This window comes from Sparus aurata, chromosome 15 (assembly GCF_900880675.1).
Source record: "Sparus aurata chromosome 15, fSpaAur1.1, whole genome shotgun sequence".
Classification (NCBI taxonomy): Eukaryota; Metazoa; Chordata; class Actinopteri; order Spariformes; family Sparidae; genus Sparus; species Sparus aurata.
The window spans coordinates 2,557,447-2,575,487 of NC_044201.1; the positions used below are offsets into that span (position 1 = coordinate 2,557,447).

The window sequence follows — 18,041 nt, forward strand, 5'->3', positions numbered from 1 at the left end:
GGAATTGCTCCTTCATCTCCCACAGAAGCTGTAAGGGGGCATAAAAAGTGTCATCTCAAAATACTTAATGATCATAAATGAAATAATACACATCAAATTAAATATGGTCAATTCAATGCTTGAAGATACCAACTATTTTAGGAAGCTTCAGTGCGGGAAACTTTTCGGTGATTTCCTCAGCCTTGGCAGTTGCCATGAAGGTCTTTCGGTATGCACGGGTTCGTCTCATTCTCTCCTTTAAAGATTTCACATCTGGGTGTACCTTAAGCATCTCTGTAGACATATCATTGATATGAGCTTCAATGCTCCTTTCATCCTCTCTACATTCTTCGCCCTCCTGAGCCTATATGCATTCAAGAAAAATGACACAAGCAATATAGTAAGAGGTAACCATTAAGATGAGGTGTACATGATAGTTTTTAAAAACTTATATAATATGGAAGAATCATCCTCTCTTTAACCTTCATCTTGTGTTATCTTCCTGCTACCACTATGGTGTTAGGGTCAGTTTTGTTTTCACTTCTGCTAGTTTCTCTAAAACAGAGGGAGAAGTTTCTATGTCGGGCTCTTCTTCAAAATGATCTTCAATGTTTCTCTGAACTTCAGAGTTTTCCTCTTGGATTGTAGTTATGTGCTTCCGGTTTATGTGTTTTCAAAAGGAGGATATTTTTGTATAAGTACTGGAGCATCCATTTTGGCCGCATTCAACAACAAAGTTAGGTTCACTTTGATGATATACTTCTAGATGTTTCAGGTATCTCTTTTGTGTTCTGGTTTTAAGTGGACAACGTTGACATTGATTATTCATTATATCCCACCAAAAAATGTGTTGCAGTTCTCGGCACATCCCTCTTTTTCAAGCCAATGGCACACTTCAGCTTTCGTCCAAGCTGTGTAAGTCATTTCTACAAGAAAACAAACAAACAAGCAAATGAACAAAACATAACAAGAAACAAATGCTTAGTCCACCTTTCACCATAAAAGTCCTCAGCTAGGGTCAAGCATGCTGAAATAAGATATTATGTTTAGCTCACCTTGATTCACTGAAGTTTCTTCTGTTCTCTCTGTCTTCTGTTCTTCTTTGTTCAGTTCTGTTCACAGTAATCACTATTGGTATGTCACACCTGGTTTGTAGAGGGGGAAGACCAGACCATATGGTGCAATCCATGGGGCAACCAGCTCTTAACTCACACATGACAGCCACCATGGGGCCAGCTCCCAATCCCTAAACCTTCCACTAAACCTCGCCCTTTCCCCTAGGAGATCAAGGTTCAATTCCCGGCATCAACAAACCCTGATGGGTTAGCCCGAAAGTCAGCATTACAGTGTAATTTTTGCATCAGTTAAGGCTTGGCCTCTGACATCAAAGACCTTCCTCTATCACTGAACTTATGTGCAGCTTCACAACTTGACTAAGCCAGTCAGCAGGGTACAGCAGCCATGGGATGAGGCCGATCATGGAAAAGTATGAGGAGGAGACAAATACATGAGTAAGATTCTCTGTAAAATAAGTGTTTAATATTTTTCAAATTGTCTGTCACTAATCCACACATCACCTCAGTAGGCATTAACAAGGTCACTCTGCATCAACCAGGCCTTGAACTCACAACTTAAAAATGTATCCCTAGATCACCTGATTTGTAACAAACTTTCAAAAGCCTTTGTCCAGTGAGTCGTATAGCTCACTCAAATGACCCAGTAAGAGGGGTTATATCCTTGCTGCAGGGACCCAGGGTTCAATTCCCCCTGCTAGTTATTTGCTGTGTGTCATTTCCTCCTGAAGAAGGGAGTAGTGTAACTAAACTTTTAAAAAATAAACACAATTATAGATGCTGCGCAGCGATGGGTCGTGTCCGGGCTATTTTTGGCAAATTTAGGCAATTCTGAGCAACAAACAGGAGAATAGGAAGGCAAGATAGTTGACATTATAATGTTCATTTTGCACCAGTTGAGGGTTGAACCCACAATTTCTGGAACCAAAGACCATTGTCTTTGTGGCAGCTCAACTGTGGCTTCACAAATTGAGTAACCCATTCACTGTCGCACAGGCAGATTTGAAACCACTGTAAAAAAGAAAAATCTGTTATTGAGGTAAAATTCTGATATGTTTTTGTCAAACATCATCTACCATAACTCTAAAATTTTGTACATTTGTTTCACAAAGACTATCTGGTATTTTGATGTATTACCATTATCACCCATGCTCAGGCTTGAACTCACATCGTCTGGCACCAAGAACCAGCTCCTAGCCAACTGAGCTAATTGTCTGGAAGTGAAGTCAGGTCAAGTTTTTAAATTTAAATGCTTATTGTGCCCCCCGCACAATAAGCATTGTAGGCAGATTTCAAAAATGGTCCTCCATGTCCGTGGAGTTGAGTAAATCTGGCATGGGGTCGGACATTTCTGTAAAGTTTGGTGAGTTTTCAACCATGGGAAGTATGATCTCGGAAGAAGAAGAAGAAGAAGAAGAAGAAAGTAGAAGAATTCCTACGATAGTGTCCTGGCAGCTTAGCTGCCCGGACCCTAAAGATTGCAGGTTTCATTTATAACACTGGTGCTTTCATCCTTCAAATGCACAACTGCAATTCCGCACACAAATTTTGAGACTGCCATTGGGGCTTTGCCAAGGTACGATATCTGTCAACATAGGAATTGAACCGGTGACCTAAAAGCAGAAATCACACATTGTACAGACAGAGCTAAACAGACACATGATCAGCTCACTCTGTCTGACCACTGACATGAAGGAGCTGTCAACCAGGCTGTGTGAGTGAGTGTGGCGAGTCAGATCCCTGATCTACACATTCTGCTGGATAGCTCAGTGGGTATTGGTACAGACTTTAGATTTGCAGGGTGGGGGTTAAAATCCCAGTCACACCTAATCTTTGCCTGGGTCAACAAGATTTGCTGATGAAGATCTTGCTTTCTTATAATTAATGGTTGTGAAAATAAATTGGTAACAGAACATTTCAGTTATAGGACTGCCATTATTTGTATGTCTGATCAGAAAGTGTAAGGTAATAGACTAGTATGGTGGACCTGATAACTCAATGTAGCTAGCTGGTTAGCTCAGTCACTACTGCCAGTGACTTTAGACTAGGTGGCAGGTGTTTAAATCCCAAGATGGGCAATTATGTAACAGTTTGATCAACATGATCTGGAGGAAATGAGCTTGCTTTAATAAAACAAAAAAACAAAAAAAAATGGATATGAAAAGTATTTGTATTAGTAGTCACAAGGAATTATATTTTGCACCGTTATTGGTAAGTGTTATCAGGAAGTATGTCCCTGGTTACACAGGATCTTATACCCATGCTTTCAACAATCCCTGAAGAACTCTTTCTTCCAAAAACAGTTCTCTGGATCAAAATAGTTCTTACTGGAACCCTTAGTGTTACCAAGAACCCTTTTAAAAGCCTTTATTCAGGAAAGGGGTTTTAAAGGGTTCTCTGGATCAAAATGGTTCTTACTGGAACCATTAGTGTTACCAAGAACCCTTGAAAAACCCTTTCTTCTGGAAAGGGTTTTTCAGAAGCAAATGGTTCCAGGTAGAACCTCAGCCCTTGTAGAAGAACTCTTTTGGAACCCTTATTTCTAAGAGTGTGGTACCATCTACAGAGCATTGGTGAAGTGAGATGTCTAAAAAGCTGCCATCAAGGTCGACTATTGCCAGTGGTTTGGGACACAACACAGAAAGTACACTACCAATCCTCCGGAGCAGCTCTTACTGCGATCAAGAGTTAGGTACAGCGATCGATCCGCTTAAAAGCCTAGAGACACTGCACTTGCGATAGCCAAAAAAAATAAAAATAAATCACTGCTCACAGTCTCATATCCATCAATGCCAGTCAACAACTGAACATAAAGTTAGAATTAGCATGCTAGCTAGCTATTTTTTCTCTCTTTTGTGTGATTACATGGTAAATTCATCATGGCCCCTGACCTCCCCCTCTCCTTCTGGTTGTCCAGTAGAATACAGGGCACCCAGGGCTGTGTGGAAATGAGACAACAGTCCATAAACAGATAGCTGTGATGTGAACTGAAAAATCTTTGCGTGTTTTTACACTTTTGCACATTTGTATATATTCATCTAAAATGTTTTTACTCATTCAGATATGTTGATAACAGATACAATACAGCTGTCCCTATATTGATTCCATAATAAATAGCATACAGTATGGTTGTTTTTTCATGTGACTGCTGAAGACCTCACACAGTTCCTATGATAATGTTTTTTAAATATGCATCTGGAAGACCAACAGCAACAAAATGAATGGTGAATTCCCTGGACAGACATTATTATATCAACATTGACATCTAGGAGACTTATTCATGTTTGAGTGACAAGCATCATTGATGTAAACACAGACGCATCCTACTGGAGTTTTATGTCTTTTGGGAACACAGTCCAACTGTCGAGTGCAAAAACTTCACCCAGGATATTATGATGAAACTAGGTCTTTGTCAAGATGTGGGAACAGCAGCCTTGAATGACCAAGTTGTGTTTGTATTGTATAATCTCTGTGTTTTCAGGGATGGGAATGCTTGCTAGTGTGTATACAGATGATGAGGAGAGAGGTCAAGCCATTGGAATCGCCCTCGGCGGTTTGGCATTGGGAGTGTTGGGTATGTAAACATGCATTGTCCTTGTTGTGCAATAACATATGATAAAGATAGATTAAGCACATTATGCCAGAGCTAAATATTTAGCTTAATAAGAAAAAAAAGAAAAAAAGGCCTTAATGTGTTATCAAAATCTGTATATTATTTGCTTGCCAAGCTTATTTGCTTGGAGCAGAAAATAAAAACTGTTTGCTGTGAATTACACTGACTAATGACACCTAATCAAAACTGTAAAGCTGCAACCAAAGACAAACAAACACTCCATTATAAAAGTGTAAGCTGGTGACACACGATTGAGGCTCAATGGAGCCAATCCATGAAACTTCATGAGGACTTTTACACTTACATTTTCAGTACACACATGAATTTAAAAAAAACAACATTTACTTTCAAATCCTTCAAAACTATCTTACCTATCAACTGACCATCCAGTGTGTCCTCCACAGTTGGACCCCCATTTGGCAGTGTGATGTACGAGTTTGTTGGGAAGACGGCTCCTTTCCTTATTCTGGCTTTCCTGGCTTTGTTTGATGGAGGTATGGATAAATTTTTTTCTTCTTTTTGAAACCCAATCTAACAGTAGTCACTTTAAACAGAATTAATAATTTTGAACATAGTTTCAAACAATTTTTTTAATAAGATCTATTCTTTTAGAAATACTTAACATGAAGTTGATTGCCTGTGTGTCCTCACAGCTCTGCAGCTCTTTGTTCTTCAACCCACCAAGGTGGAACCAGAGGTGAGCCTGTTTATCTTGATAATGTATTTCCTGCAGGTTATCTCACTTAATTAAGATGGCCTTTACAGCTACAGACTATGTTTATGCCTATGCCTTGACTATTTTAACCGGACAAATGATTCAGGGAATGTGGAGTAAAAGAGAAAGTAGATGACATGCATCAAAATATACATGACTTTTGGTAAATGGTAAATGGACTGCACCTTTAACTTGACACAAGAGGAAAGAACATTGCAGTACATTGCAAGGACACTCAGGTTCAGAATACATTCAATTAATCCTGTAATGTATTTAGAGGTTCAATATCTGACTGAAAACTGAATGAGCTACAAACCCTTAATTGTTTGTTTTTTATCTGTGGAGTTGATGGGTATAACAAAACTTTTATTTTAAGGGATTTAATTTTATCTGAAAATCTTGATTTCATGTTTTTTACTGATACCTGGTACAAATCAGATGAGCAGAGCTTGTTTTTAGAATCATGCCCCCCTGAGTTCCCCCAGGGCCAATGGTTGGGGTGGTGGGCTTGTTGCAGGGTTAAGTTTTTAGGAAGTCATTCAGATGCGGAATGTTAATCTTTAGGGGTCTCTGTAGCTTTGAGGCCCTTGTCCTAAAAATGTTCTGCATAGACCCAGTCCTCCTTTTTGTTATCTATTGCCCTCCAAAATCCAGCAACACCATTTTCCGTGTTTTCAGTATATCTTCTTTGGCTCTCCGTCATGATAAAGTTATGATTGTGAATTTAACATTCACATAGATGATGGTTCTGATGGCTTTGCCACTTAATTTTTAAACATCCTAGAGTCTTGAAATTTCAATCAGCAATTTTCAACAAGACTGTTGACATTTGTTCGAAGATTGCATAAATGCCTGGCTTAAAAGCTGTAGTCTATAACTATTGTTTTGTTATATTTGCTATGTCATGTCATTATGATCTGACAGTAGAATAAGATACAGGTCAGGTGTGTAAAAATCCACTGTCCTGTCTGTGGGTCCACCCAGTGGCCCTAATTTGATTTGCAAGGATCCATCGCTCTTGGCTCAACACAACTGATCAGAGCAAAGGGGAGTGTCTGAGAAGTGTCAATCTTTCTAGTGCATAGCTGCTGACAGCCACCCTCCCTCACACAGTGTGTACTGGGCAGTGTCCCTCCCCCACGCAGGTGCAGTGCTTGTTCTTACCTGGTCAGATACTTACATGCCCAAACTATAAACAATGGCGGAGAATAGACAACAACAAGAGAGCCAAAAAATGCCCCACCATTGCCCACGTCAAAGAGAAGAAATAAGATGACTGACGAAGAAAAGCAGTATAAAAACAAAGAATTGGACCGAGCCAGAGAAAACAAGGATAAATATCTGAGCGTCATTTCAGAGGTGGAGGGAGCTGAGGGATTTGTAAGGACTCATGAGCGTCGCAGCTGGACAAGTAAGGACCCTTGCTATATATATGTTTCATTCTATGTTTTAACCACAAGGCTATGGTGGTGGCGGTTACAGTAATACTCACAATAGCACATATCGTCATACGGTGTTGCAATCAAGCTACGTAGCTTGTTGGTAAATCAACAACTTGTTAGCTTGTATGCTAACTGTTAAGCTTTGTTTTCATGGCTACTGGTTAGCAAAAGTATCTTTCATGTGACCGGGCATATATAATGTTAGTTTGTGTTGAGAACACTCTGAAGAGGTTGAATTGGTTTAGAGAAATTACATTACCCATGCTTCAGTGAAAAAATGTTGTGCTAGGTTATGATTAGGTGGTAACTTTGTCTACCACGATGTAAGGAATATTGTTTGTTACTCGGGATCGCTGTCACAGTCCTCTTCTGTTTTGGCAGTGACTGTATTGTTGAAAGAATAGCACAACTACATATCTCAGCTTTTCAGGGACCTTGAAATATCATGTTACTTTACAACTTTACTTGTCCAAATCCTGTGACTGAAAACTCATTATCTCAGCAAAAATTATAATAATAATTACAGAAAACTGTGTAAGGATGGAGAACTAAATGTATTTACAGGACATAAAGGTCCATTTCAAAGTATTTACAGGACATAAAGTAACATCTGATGTATTTATGGGGCATAAAATGTTATTAATTCTCTCAAAGACAACACAGGACTGATGCTATGTAAAAAAGTGAAAGTAAAAAGTCTGTGGTTAGGTGGTAGATAGCAAGCTTATGTGGTAGGTAGCAAGTGATTATTTGAAGGCGTTGGTAGCTGCATTGTGTGCAAAAAAAAGGTCAGTGTTTCCCACATTCTAATCTGGTCAGCTGACAGTCAGATCATGAATTGAAATGCAAAAAAGTCTATTTTGTTCAAAAAATGTCTCTATAATATGTGATAGCCGCAAGCGGTATGCTAACATATGACTGGTTGGACCAGTACATGAAGCATTTTTTCTGGTGCATTTGATTAGAAATTAAACCACAATTAACCTTTGCAAACAATGTATTTGGGGCTCGTCCACATGTACGAAAACAATCTTTTTTTCCCCCGTCTTCCTCGGCATCGGCATATTTGCTCCATACGGATCCACTGAAAATGGCCGAAAACGCTGTAGTTCATATTCCAGGCCTATAGGTGGTGCTTGAAATTCACAAAAAAAGGAGAAGAAGAGACGGAGCATGCGCATAAAGCTTGCACGCTGTAAACAAACAGACAGTAGACGGAGAAACCGAACACAACAAGAAGAAGACGAAAATGGCTAGTGCAAGGAAACCAGAATCGTTTGTGTGGACCGTTAATGAGGTCGAACTGCTGCTGCGACTCACACACAACTACAAGGCGAGTAAGTTGCAAGAAAGGCTCGATTTCTTCTGCACACGAACACAAGCATGTAGTCCGCCATTGTTGTTGTTGTTGTTATGAGACGTTGCAGGGGTGGGGCGATGGCATCATTGTTTCAGAAAGTATTCGGATTCGCTGTCCACACGAAAACACAAGGGCAGCTTTTTCTGATTTTTCCACCCTAAGACCCGGTTTCAAAAAAGTGTATTTTAAGGTGCTGCGTTTACAGGATCCGTGTGGACGATCGGCCAAAACGATGCAAAACATGTGCGTTTACACAAAAGAGTGTTTCCATGTAGTCGAGCTCTCAGTCTTAAAGAAAATTGGGTGTACTGAACAATAGGATTAAGGGTTTTGTCACTATGATACGGATCAATGCATTAAGATGTAGTGGCATACTGTCCACAAGCTTGTTGATGTTGTAGATGGGCAGGGCATCCCACTTTTCAGTCAGATCTCGGGCTAATTCCTGTAGACTCTGAGGAATACTGTCAGTCTCATTAAGGGCTCGGCCTAAGGCAACCCAGGCATGCCTGATAGGGTTCATATCAGGGAAGCAAGCAGGCCATGGCATCTGCTGCACCGTCCTTGCATCAATAAATTCTCTCACTGCAGCTGCTCTATGTGCTTTTGCATTGTCGTCTGTCAGCCTAAAGTTGTTCCCATGGACCCTTCTTGCATGTGGGAAGCAATGGTTCTCCAGGATGTGCTGGTACACGACAGCATTATTGTTTCCTTACAGCACCAGCAATGGTGTTTTGCCTCCATAATGAATATCGGCCCATACCATCACTGAGCCGCCACCTCCTTGGGTGGTTTCCTGGATGCAGTCATCGTGGATGTTTTTACCACGTGATTGCCACACCTTTTGTCTTCCATCTATACAGTCAAGGATATAGCTGCTTTCATCCATAAAGACACCGTCATTAGTGCCCAAGCTTAATCTTCTATTCTTCCTAGCCTGGCAAAGCAAAGTCATACAACTCTGCGTTGAACAGTTAGGTGTAAACACTAGGTCAGTCTTGCTCAGTAACCTTGCTGAAGCAATTTTCGATTAACAGTTTGGCAGGAAACGTTGATTCCGTGGTGTCTTCTCCTCAAAAGATGAGGATGGCTCACTGGCATTTCTATAGCACAGATTAAGCAGTTGCCGATCATCTCGATCATCTACCTAGTTATAACTAGTTGTGGTTGTCCTGGAGATTTTCGTGGCCTCAAATGACCCCCCTCTCGATGATGTTTTAGAATTTTACAGACCGCACTTGCATAATTCCAAGGAAATCAGCAATGTTGACGTCCTGTTGGAGTGCAAGCACTCTTTGGCGTATTACCAGTTGCGTCAGACAACAGCGCAATTTTTTTGCCTTTTATTGCGCAAAACAATTGATAAGCATGAAATTGTTCAACCTGTGTTACTGGGACTCAGTATGTAATCATTGCACCCGCTCAATGATGATTACTGGTGTCTATAAATCTCTCTATAAAAGCAAATAACCTCTGTCTGTCTGTCTGTCTGTCTGTGTGTGTGTGTGTGTATGTGTGTGTTCCTCAAATATCTCTGCGGATCAGGATCAGACTGACCTGAGAGTTTCAACATGGCTGCTGCGTGGTTCAAGGGTGTGCTATTTCGCATTTGTTTGGACTGCAATGATACCGTTAATAAATTATTTCATAAATGCTTTACAAATTCCACGAGCATGTCCACCGGAGCCACTACAGTCACGTGCGCACCAGAGCCAATCACTGCAGACCGTGGCCACGCGCGCACCAGAGCCAATCACTGCAGAGCCCATCGCGCGAGCTGGACCGGGATTTTGCCGGCGGTTCGGTCCCGTTCTGTTCTGTGCATCTAAACTGACTGTTGTGGATTAATGAGATTAAACGAGTCCGGAACGAGTCTGTTCGGGTCTGAGGAGATCCGGAGACGCGCGGACAACAAAGTGGAATCGGAATCTGTGGATGTTCGTGTGTAGCTAGCCGCTAGCCGCTAGCTACACGGCCCACCTCCCGAAGCGACGGACCGGAAGCATCGGCACGTCCAAAACCGGACCTAGGGTAAATAATGTCCGCCACGCTTTTTTGCGAACATTGCCATCACGTTTGCTTTGTGTCTGGTGCAGGAAGAAACGGTCAAAACGGGCTTTTGTCACGAAAATGTCCAAGCAGCAAGTTTGGTTGTTGAGGAACAGGAAGTTGTGGGAGGGACCTAGGCGGATGATTGACAGGCAACGACGGTCGGTGTGTGTGAGAGTTGAGAGATTTGTGACATTTAGCGTGTTTGGAGTGTGTAGTTAGTGTGTTATGTAGTGTTTGGTGTAGTGTGTTTAGTGAGTAGTGGAGTCGTTTTTTTGTTTAATGAGTCAGAATAGAGGAGAAGCTGAATGTGGAGCAGGCAGTGCAGCTATTTATTCAGCTGGAAGGAGCTCAGGCAGACCTGTATGTAAATAGTTACATATAACTTTGTAAATTTTTTAAATGTATGCACACATTTAGATAAACAACAATTTATATTTGCATTATAAGTAAAAAAAAAAAAAAAAAAAAAAAAAAAAATGGTTTGTTAAACATATTTGTGGTTTTCACAGTAAAAAAAATCTAACTTTTTCTACTCGGATTTCATGTTTTTTTTGTGATTTTAGGTCCATTGTGTTAATACAGTATGTCAAAATAAAAAAAATAACTGTACAGACAAAACATGTGAGGTTGTGCTGAAAATAATGACACCAAGTAAATAGCTTTTAAGATGAAATATAATGGCAAAATCAAAAATAGTCAAAAACAGCCAATTATACCCTGGAATATCGGATTTCACAACAAACCTAAATATCCCTGACGTCCCACCTTCAAACACAGCCTCATTTGGCCATCCATGAAAAAGCTCCTTAACCTCCCACTTTTTTATAGGAATACACTTTTCTTACGGGCACTGCACTAGTAGGAATAAAAAAAGGAATGTGTCTGAAAACAAAACTTTATTGGCAACAGTGTATTTGCTTATTGACTGTGATCACTGAACTGATGGAAGGAGGAGAGCATGTAGATTGGTGGTCAAGACAGGGATCTAGGTAGCAATTATAATCAACACCATTTCAGTCAGCCTGAATTGACTAAATAAATCATCTTGCAGCTTCCAGTACATTTTTTGTTTGTTTGTTTGTTTTAAATCAACCACACATTTATAGGGTCAGCTGGAGAGTAAAGAGTCTGCAAACTGCTCAAAGTCCTCTGGTGAGTTAAATGTGGTAGTGTTTCTGTTATGCTCCCAGGGCAGCTTGGCAGGAAAGCGGAGACTGGCTTTCACATTTGCATCATATAGTGTCTTGATGACATTGTTGAAGGCTTGTAGCTGAGTCTGGCGTCCCTCGTCTCCAGTCAGACAAGGTCTCAAAATGCTGTGGGCTCTGTCTGTTGCCATCAGCTTGGAAATAGCTGTCTGGCCAAAGTGCCTTTTGATGAGTTCAGTTACTAAAGTCAAAGGACATCCCCTCTGCTTACCTTCAGGAATTCCTACAAACTTTAGTTTTAAATGCCTGGAGCAGCCCTCTAGGTCATTCAGCTTCCAGTGGACAGATTTATTAATTCCCCACAGTTAATGGCAGGCCCTTTGTCGTGCATCCAGGTTGGTATTGTGGTTTGTTGCCATCATGGGCTACCCCTCCACTTTCTAAGCAACAGCTGATTGATCCATCCTTTTACTCAAGAGTAAAGGAGTTCTCCAAAGTGTTCAAGTGGGTCGTTATGGAGTCTTGAATGATTTTCCTCATCTCCATACCCTGATTTTCTATAGCTGCTGATATCACAGTTAGTGACATTTGGGATACCTCTGTGCTAAATTTACTACTGTACAATCTTTTGTCTGTTGTGCAGCCATGTGCTTCTCATCAGGTGCAGCTGCACTGAAAGCTTTACTCAGTTCCATCGCAGTCTGATTGCTTTCGATAGACCTTGTTTTTGACAGGCACCCCAAAACATGGCTTTATGAACATTGATAATCCCCATCCTTAGGGAGATTAAATATATTAACTGAGATTATCGTGAACAGAGGCCACCACAGACAAGCCACTCCATCCGTCGCCGGTAGTGTTTCCTCGTTTTTTAAACAGTGATGTACTCCTCCTAGCCGGATTACCTGATCTGCCTCAAACATAGTGAGAAAACATTTACATGGATAAGGCTGTACTGAAAAGATTTTTTGTTGATTGATAACTCACTAGGGCTGGGTGATTAATTGAATTTCAATTTTGGCTTCCCTCGAACATGAAAACAAGCAAACCCTTCCATCTCCATCTGTGCACTCCGCCCCGCCCCCGCCAGAAAATATTCGCTTTCAGCCTAGTTGGTGCGTATTGCCAGTGCGTGTTTTGAAAAAACGTGTAGAAGAGGACAGTAGAAGATGGCAGAAATGCAGCCTTTGGTCGGGAAGAAAGGTAAAGCGAATTCTGTGGTGTTGAAACACTTCGGTTTCAAAGGAGTTTGACTCGGAACAAACAAAGATATTGTGCAAGATACGTCACGCAACTGTGTCTGCACCTCAAGGGATCACGACCAATTTGTTTAACCATTTAAAGTCCACACACAGAGTAATACATGACCAAGTAATGAAAGAACAAAAAAACGAAAAAATGAAAAGCTCCTTGACTCCTGCCACCGCAGTCCTCAATTGAGGACACACTTTACAATGCCACCGCATATCCACCCAGCTCCCACAGGCATGAAGAAATAACGGATGCCGTCACATACATGATTGCCAAAGACATGTGCCCTATCAACACCGTTAGCGACCCGGGGTTCAATAAACTGATTAACACATTGGACAAGCGGTATGTGTTACCATCACGGAAAGGAAGAAGGGAAGAATGCGCTGTTGCTTTCTTTCTGGGTGACACGTGCACAGCCAAACAGAACTGCTATTGGAAATAAAGCCAAAATGAGGATCTGTTCAGATCCTAAGGAGATTCTTTTACCTTTCCATTAGGCCTATCCTTCATCTCGAGGATTCTGACATCTGTCCATGGGCCTGCTTAGACATTTTAATGAGGCTTCTTGGATATATAAGACACAATTGTCCTTAGCAATTATGACCAAGCTGCATTAAGCTCACACGTAGTCATATTTTTTTCAAATTAAAGACATACTGTCATTGTCAGCCAGTTCTCATACATTTAAGAGTTTTGTTTGATATCTTGATGAAATTACATAGCTGCATACTGGAAAATAAGTAATATTTAGGGCCCGAGTAGTGACAGCTGCAAGGACCTATTGAAACTGTAAGGATTATTATTAGGGCCCGAGCAGGTAAAACCTGTCATGGTGCAGTCCATTTTCATGCTTCGCCGTAAAGCATGAAGTCCTTATAACTTCAACATACAATTTCCCATGTACACCAAATTCATCACACATGTATACGATGTCGCCCTGAATACCTCCATGCATCAGTACTGTGTCATATCCATAGCGCCACCTACTGGACACAGGAATTCAGATAAACATCCTATTTACATGATATTTATAGGTTTTTCCTCCATATCATACACTACAACATGACAAGCAACTAAAACATGAGCGCACCCTGCGACAGCGTTGTCACCAATCAATAATCAAAACACAACCAAACACAAATTCATTTGAGCGACCTGTAGTCCATTTTGTATTTATGTAGATTGCAGGGAGTTCTTCTGACTTAAGCGTACATCATTTAATACCGGCAGGAGCAGGCCACCAAATTATAAAGGAACAACTTTGTCATTCCTATCTGGACCAAACTTCACATGTTTGATAAGAGTTCAGCCCTGAACCCATAGGCCAATATACAGTCATAATCACAGCACCACATGTTGGACACAAGAAATTACATTTAACCCCTTCCTGCACTGTTCGAAACACAGACAGTTAAGAGATGCACACAAAATAATTGGGCAATGAGGTCGGGTGCGGGCACACCCCGACAGCAGCATGCCCCAATGTGCATGGACTGCGAGGGCCCGTTCATTGCTGCTTGCAGCTTGAATTTTATTGGTATTTTTGTATCCAGTGGAATTACTACATTAAATATGTTACAAAAACTACTGAGTATTAAATGCAGTCAGTGCCGTGACACCCAAATGTTCGATTTGCTCTTAAAGGCAAATTGTTGCCTTTATTGGCAATGTTTGCAGTGTGTGCTTACATAGAAAAGAAGTATAAACACACTTTATCCAAAAGCAGATTCCGCAGTCTTTTACGAATAGAGGTTTTGGTTGAGAGCAGCAGTATATGACTAGCATTGACACAGCATTTTGTTATTGTGCCTTTTTCCTTCACAGAGTCAGAAGGGGACCCCACTGTTGACACTGATGAAGGATCCATACATATTAATCGCAGCTGGTAAGAATATAACATCAGCTATGTGAACGAACCTGCCACCACACTCTGGAGAAGCATCTGAGGAATACTGCCTTTTTATGATGGTGCTGTGAAAAGAACAGGAGGAGAAATTGACTCAGATTTTGTATGTTGTCTATTGGACAAAATCCAAATTGATAAAATAAACACTGAAATATTACTGATAATAAACAATAGGCTATCAAACCATTCATAAACAATAGCAACAGTACTGTGGTTATCATATGTCTCAATATGACACAATTGTAAAACAAAAAAGTGTTTCCAAGTGTGCAACATTGTACAACATTTTTTTGCCCCCTGCCATAAAAATAAAGTGAAAATAAAGGGACAGATGAAATAACAAGAATAATAGGTTTTATCTAATTTAATTAACTGAACAAGCCTTGACAGTAGCCCTAAAGTGCCCCCCACACACAAATGAAAATGAGATATACGTAAAAGGAAAGAAGATATAGAAGTGGAAGGAGAAGTTTGGAAGCAGTCCTGTTACAATGAAAATATGTGTTTTATTATCAATGACCACTGATGCCACTTCCTGTCCTGGGCCACACACAAATCATGCCAGTTTGTGATGTTTCTAGTCAGGATGTTGCTCCACTGTAAAAGTTTTACCAGAATCTAGCTAGTAAGTATCTGTAGGAAGTAGAGCCTTTTCTGTGCTTTCTTAACCAGGGTGGTGATGTGTGATGACCAAGATAAATTCTCAGTGGCGGTGTTTACCTGCTCTACCTCAGCTCCACTGATGTAGATTGGGGTGTATGTCTTTGCCTCCTGTTTTCTAAAATCAACAGTCAGCTCCTTGGTTTCACTGATGCTGAGCAGTAGATTGCTCTATGCAAGACTATTGATTTCCTCCCGATATGAACTTTCATCATTGTTTATAATGTGGCCGATGATGGTGGTGTCGTCCTCATACTTCATAATAGAGTTCTCTCTTCTTTTCTTTTCTTTTTTAAAAGTGTTTTCTTGACCTTTTATGGCTTTATTGATAGGACAGCTTAGAGTTGACAGGAAACAGGATGGGGGTGGTTTGACATGCAGCAAAGGGCCGCTGCAGCGTGGACACCCTCTCTACCAACTGAGCTAATTGGCGCCCCAATAGAGTTCTCTTGATGTCTGGGAGTGCAGTCATGGGTGTATGGTAAGAACAGGAGGGGGTTTAGCACACAGCCCTGGGGGGCTCTGGTGTTGAGCACTAACCTAGGGGAGGTGTGCCTGCCAATCCAAACTCTCTAAAGGCTGCTTGTGAGGAAGTCCAATATCCATTTGCAGAGTGTTGTACTTAAGCCTAGTGTTTAGTTTTCCGATCAGCTTCATGGGTGAGACTGTGTTGAATGCTGATCTGAAATCAAAAAACAGCGTTCTGATGCCATTTGGGTGGCTGGCAATGGTGGAGCAGGCCAGTGGACTGGCAGGAGCTGCTGACCTTATCACTCATCAAACAAAACTTAATGCAGAGATCTGTGCTTTTGACCTATATCGTATCACAGTTGTTCCTCTCATTGCACATCTGAGGGATCAACCAGCTAATGAAGCCGCAGTAAAGTGCAACTCCGTTTGTACAACTGTTTTAACTGAAGCCAGCTAACATCCGATACTGATTTTCTATTAGACAGTCGACCAACTGCACCATATGAACAGAGTAACACAGTGGGAGATAAAGTTTTGTGATCACACAGAAACACAACCAATTTTTGGAACTCATTACCAGGTAACATGAGTGCATGAATATGGTTATTATTTTTGTGATGTTTTTGTTATGTCTCGACCTATGTGATAGTTGCCAGTTCGTCTTGTTTGCCCCCGTGCACAGCGTCCCAGCCTTTCGTTTCAAGAAGCCTCCTAGTGATCTTTGTTACCGACATCTGTCGTACTACTGAGTCCAAACCCTTGTTGTGTTTGCCCTGGTCGTGATAGTACGAACTGGCCACAAACATGGACTCAGACAACACAGACGGGGTGCGCGCTGCGCTCCGGGCTTAGGGCGCGTGCATTCATGGCTATGAGGAAAGACTTACCTCGATCATGAGGCACCTCCAGGAGATGGCTAATCAGCAGCAGAGCTTCCAGACCCTCACCTCCGAACAGCTCCGTTCCCTGAATGAGGTATGACATTAATTGACCGGACAAGTGGGGAGCATGTCTACAGCCGCATCTGCCCCGGCAGTCGCTCTTCCGCCCGCTCCCGCTCCCGCTCCCACTCCTCAGCCTGATCCGCCACCTAATCCAGCTACCATCCCGACTCCTGTGCTTCACCTCTCTAAGCCAGCGCAGTTTTCCGGAGACTCCGAGAACTGCCATTCGTTTCTGGTTCAGTTTGGGCTGCATTTCGAGATGCAAGCTGCCTCGTTTCCCATGAACCGCGCTAAAGTGGCTTATATGATCTCTCATCTGTCCGGCAGAGCGGAAGCATGGGCTACGGTGGAGTGTGCAAGGAATTCGCCCGTATGTAACTCTGTTGATATTTTCAAAGACACACTCTCCAAGATCTTCGATCAGTCCACACCAGGCCGAGAGGCAGCAAGAGCGCTCATGGGGCTGCGTCAAGGCAGACGTAGGGTGTCAGATTATGCCGTTGAATTCCGTACCCTGGTGGTAGACAGCGGCTGGAACCATTCTTCTCTGTGCAACGCATATCTAAATGGTTTGACTGAAGCTCTTAAGGATCAGTTGGCCCCGCTAGAACTTCCTGAGGACTTGGACTCAATCTCTCTGTCAATGAAAATCGATAAAAGACTCTTTGAAAGAGAAAAGGACAGATCCAGGTCATTTACGCCTTTCAGCCAGAGGGGGCCGCCCGCTGCAGCCTCTTCTTCATGGCGATCTCCTCCCTGTGTCACCCAGGCAGCCCGATCTTCAGCGCCCCCTACAGCTCAGGAGGAGCCTATGCAGCTGGGGAGAACTAGACTCGACCCAGAAGAGAGGCGTCGCCGGATGCAGGAGGGCCGCTGCATCTACTGTGGCCAGATGGGGCACTTCTGGCTTCATGTCCGGTAAAAGGCCGGGCTCACCCGTCATAAAGAGGGCACGGGTGAGCCTTACCCTTTCCTCTTTGGGCCATTCTCACTGCTTGATTCAGGCTAAGGTGGCTTCATCATCACTTGGCTTGGATTCTGGAGCAGATGAAAGCTTTATGGACTGGCGGTTGGCAGACAAGCTTGGGTTGGACAGGGTGCCGCTGCCACAGCCTCTGGAGGCCAGCACCCCTGACGGAAGACTACTTTATAAGGTAACCCATCGCACTCAATCTGTCCAGCTCACCATGGCTAAAGGTCACGCAGAATCTATAAGTTTTCACCTGTACAACTCTCCTTCTCATCCTCTTCTGCTGGGCCTTCCCTGGCTCACCAAACACAACCCCCACATTGACTGATTGTCGGGGGAATTTTGGGATGGAGGAAGAGCTGCTCGTCCACCTGTTTCCCTTCAGAAACAGCCCCTGTGCATCAACTCCCTGCTCCTCAGCCAGCTTCACCACACACAGACTTCCCGGACCTCT

General features: G+C 42.2%; 1 protein-coding gene across 1 annotated transcript in view; it reads left to right on the top strand.

Moving 5' to 3' along the window:
• Nucleotides 1-18,041, top strand: part of slc18a2 (solute carrier family 18 member 2) — a 131,231-nt gene that overhangs the window by 73,547 nt on the left and 39,643 nt on the right. Inside the window, exons 6-9 of the mRNA XM_030441746.1 lie at nucleotides 4,534-4,626; nucleotides 5,070-5,159; nucleotides 5,319-5,362; nucleotides 14,461-14,521. Of these exons, the coding sequence (XP_030297606.1) occupies nucleotides 4,534-4,626; nucleotides 5,070-5,159; nucleotides 5,319-5,362; nucleotides 14,461-14,521 (288 nt within the window). The remainder of the gene's footprint in view (nucleotides 1-4,533; nucleotides 4,627-5,069; nucleotides 5,160-5,318; nucleotides 5,363-14,460; nucleotides 14,522-18,041) is intronic.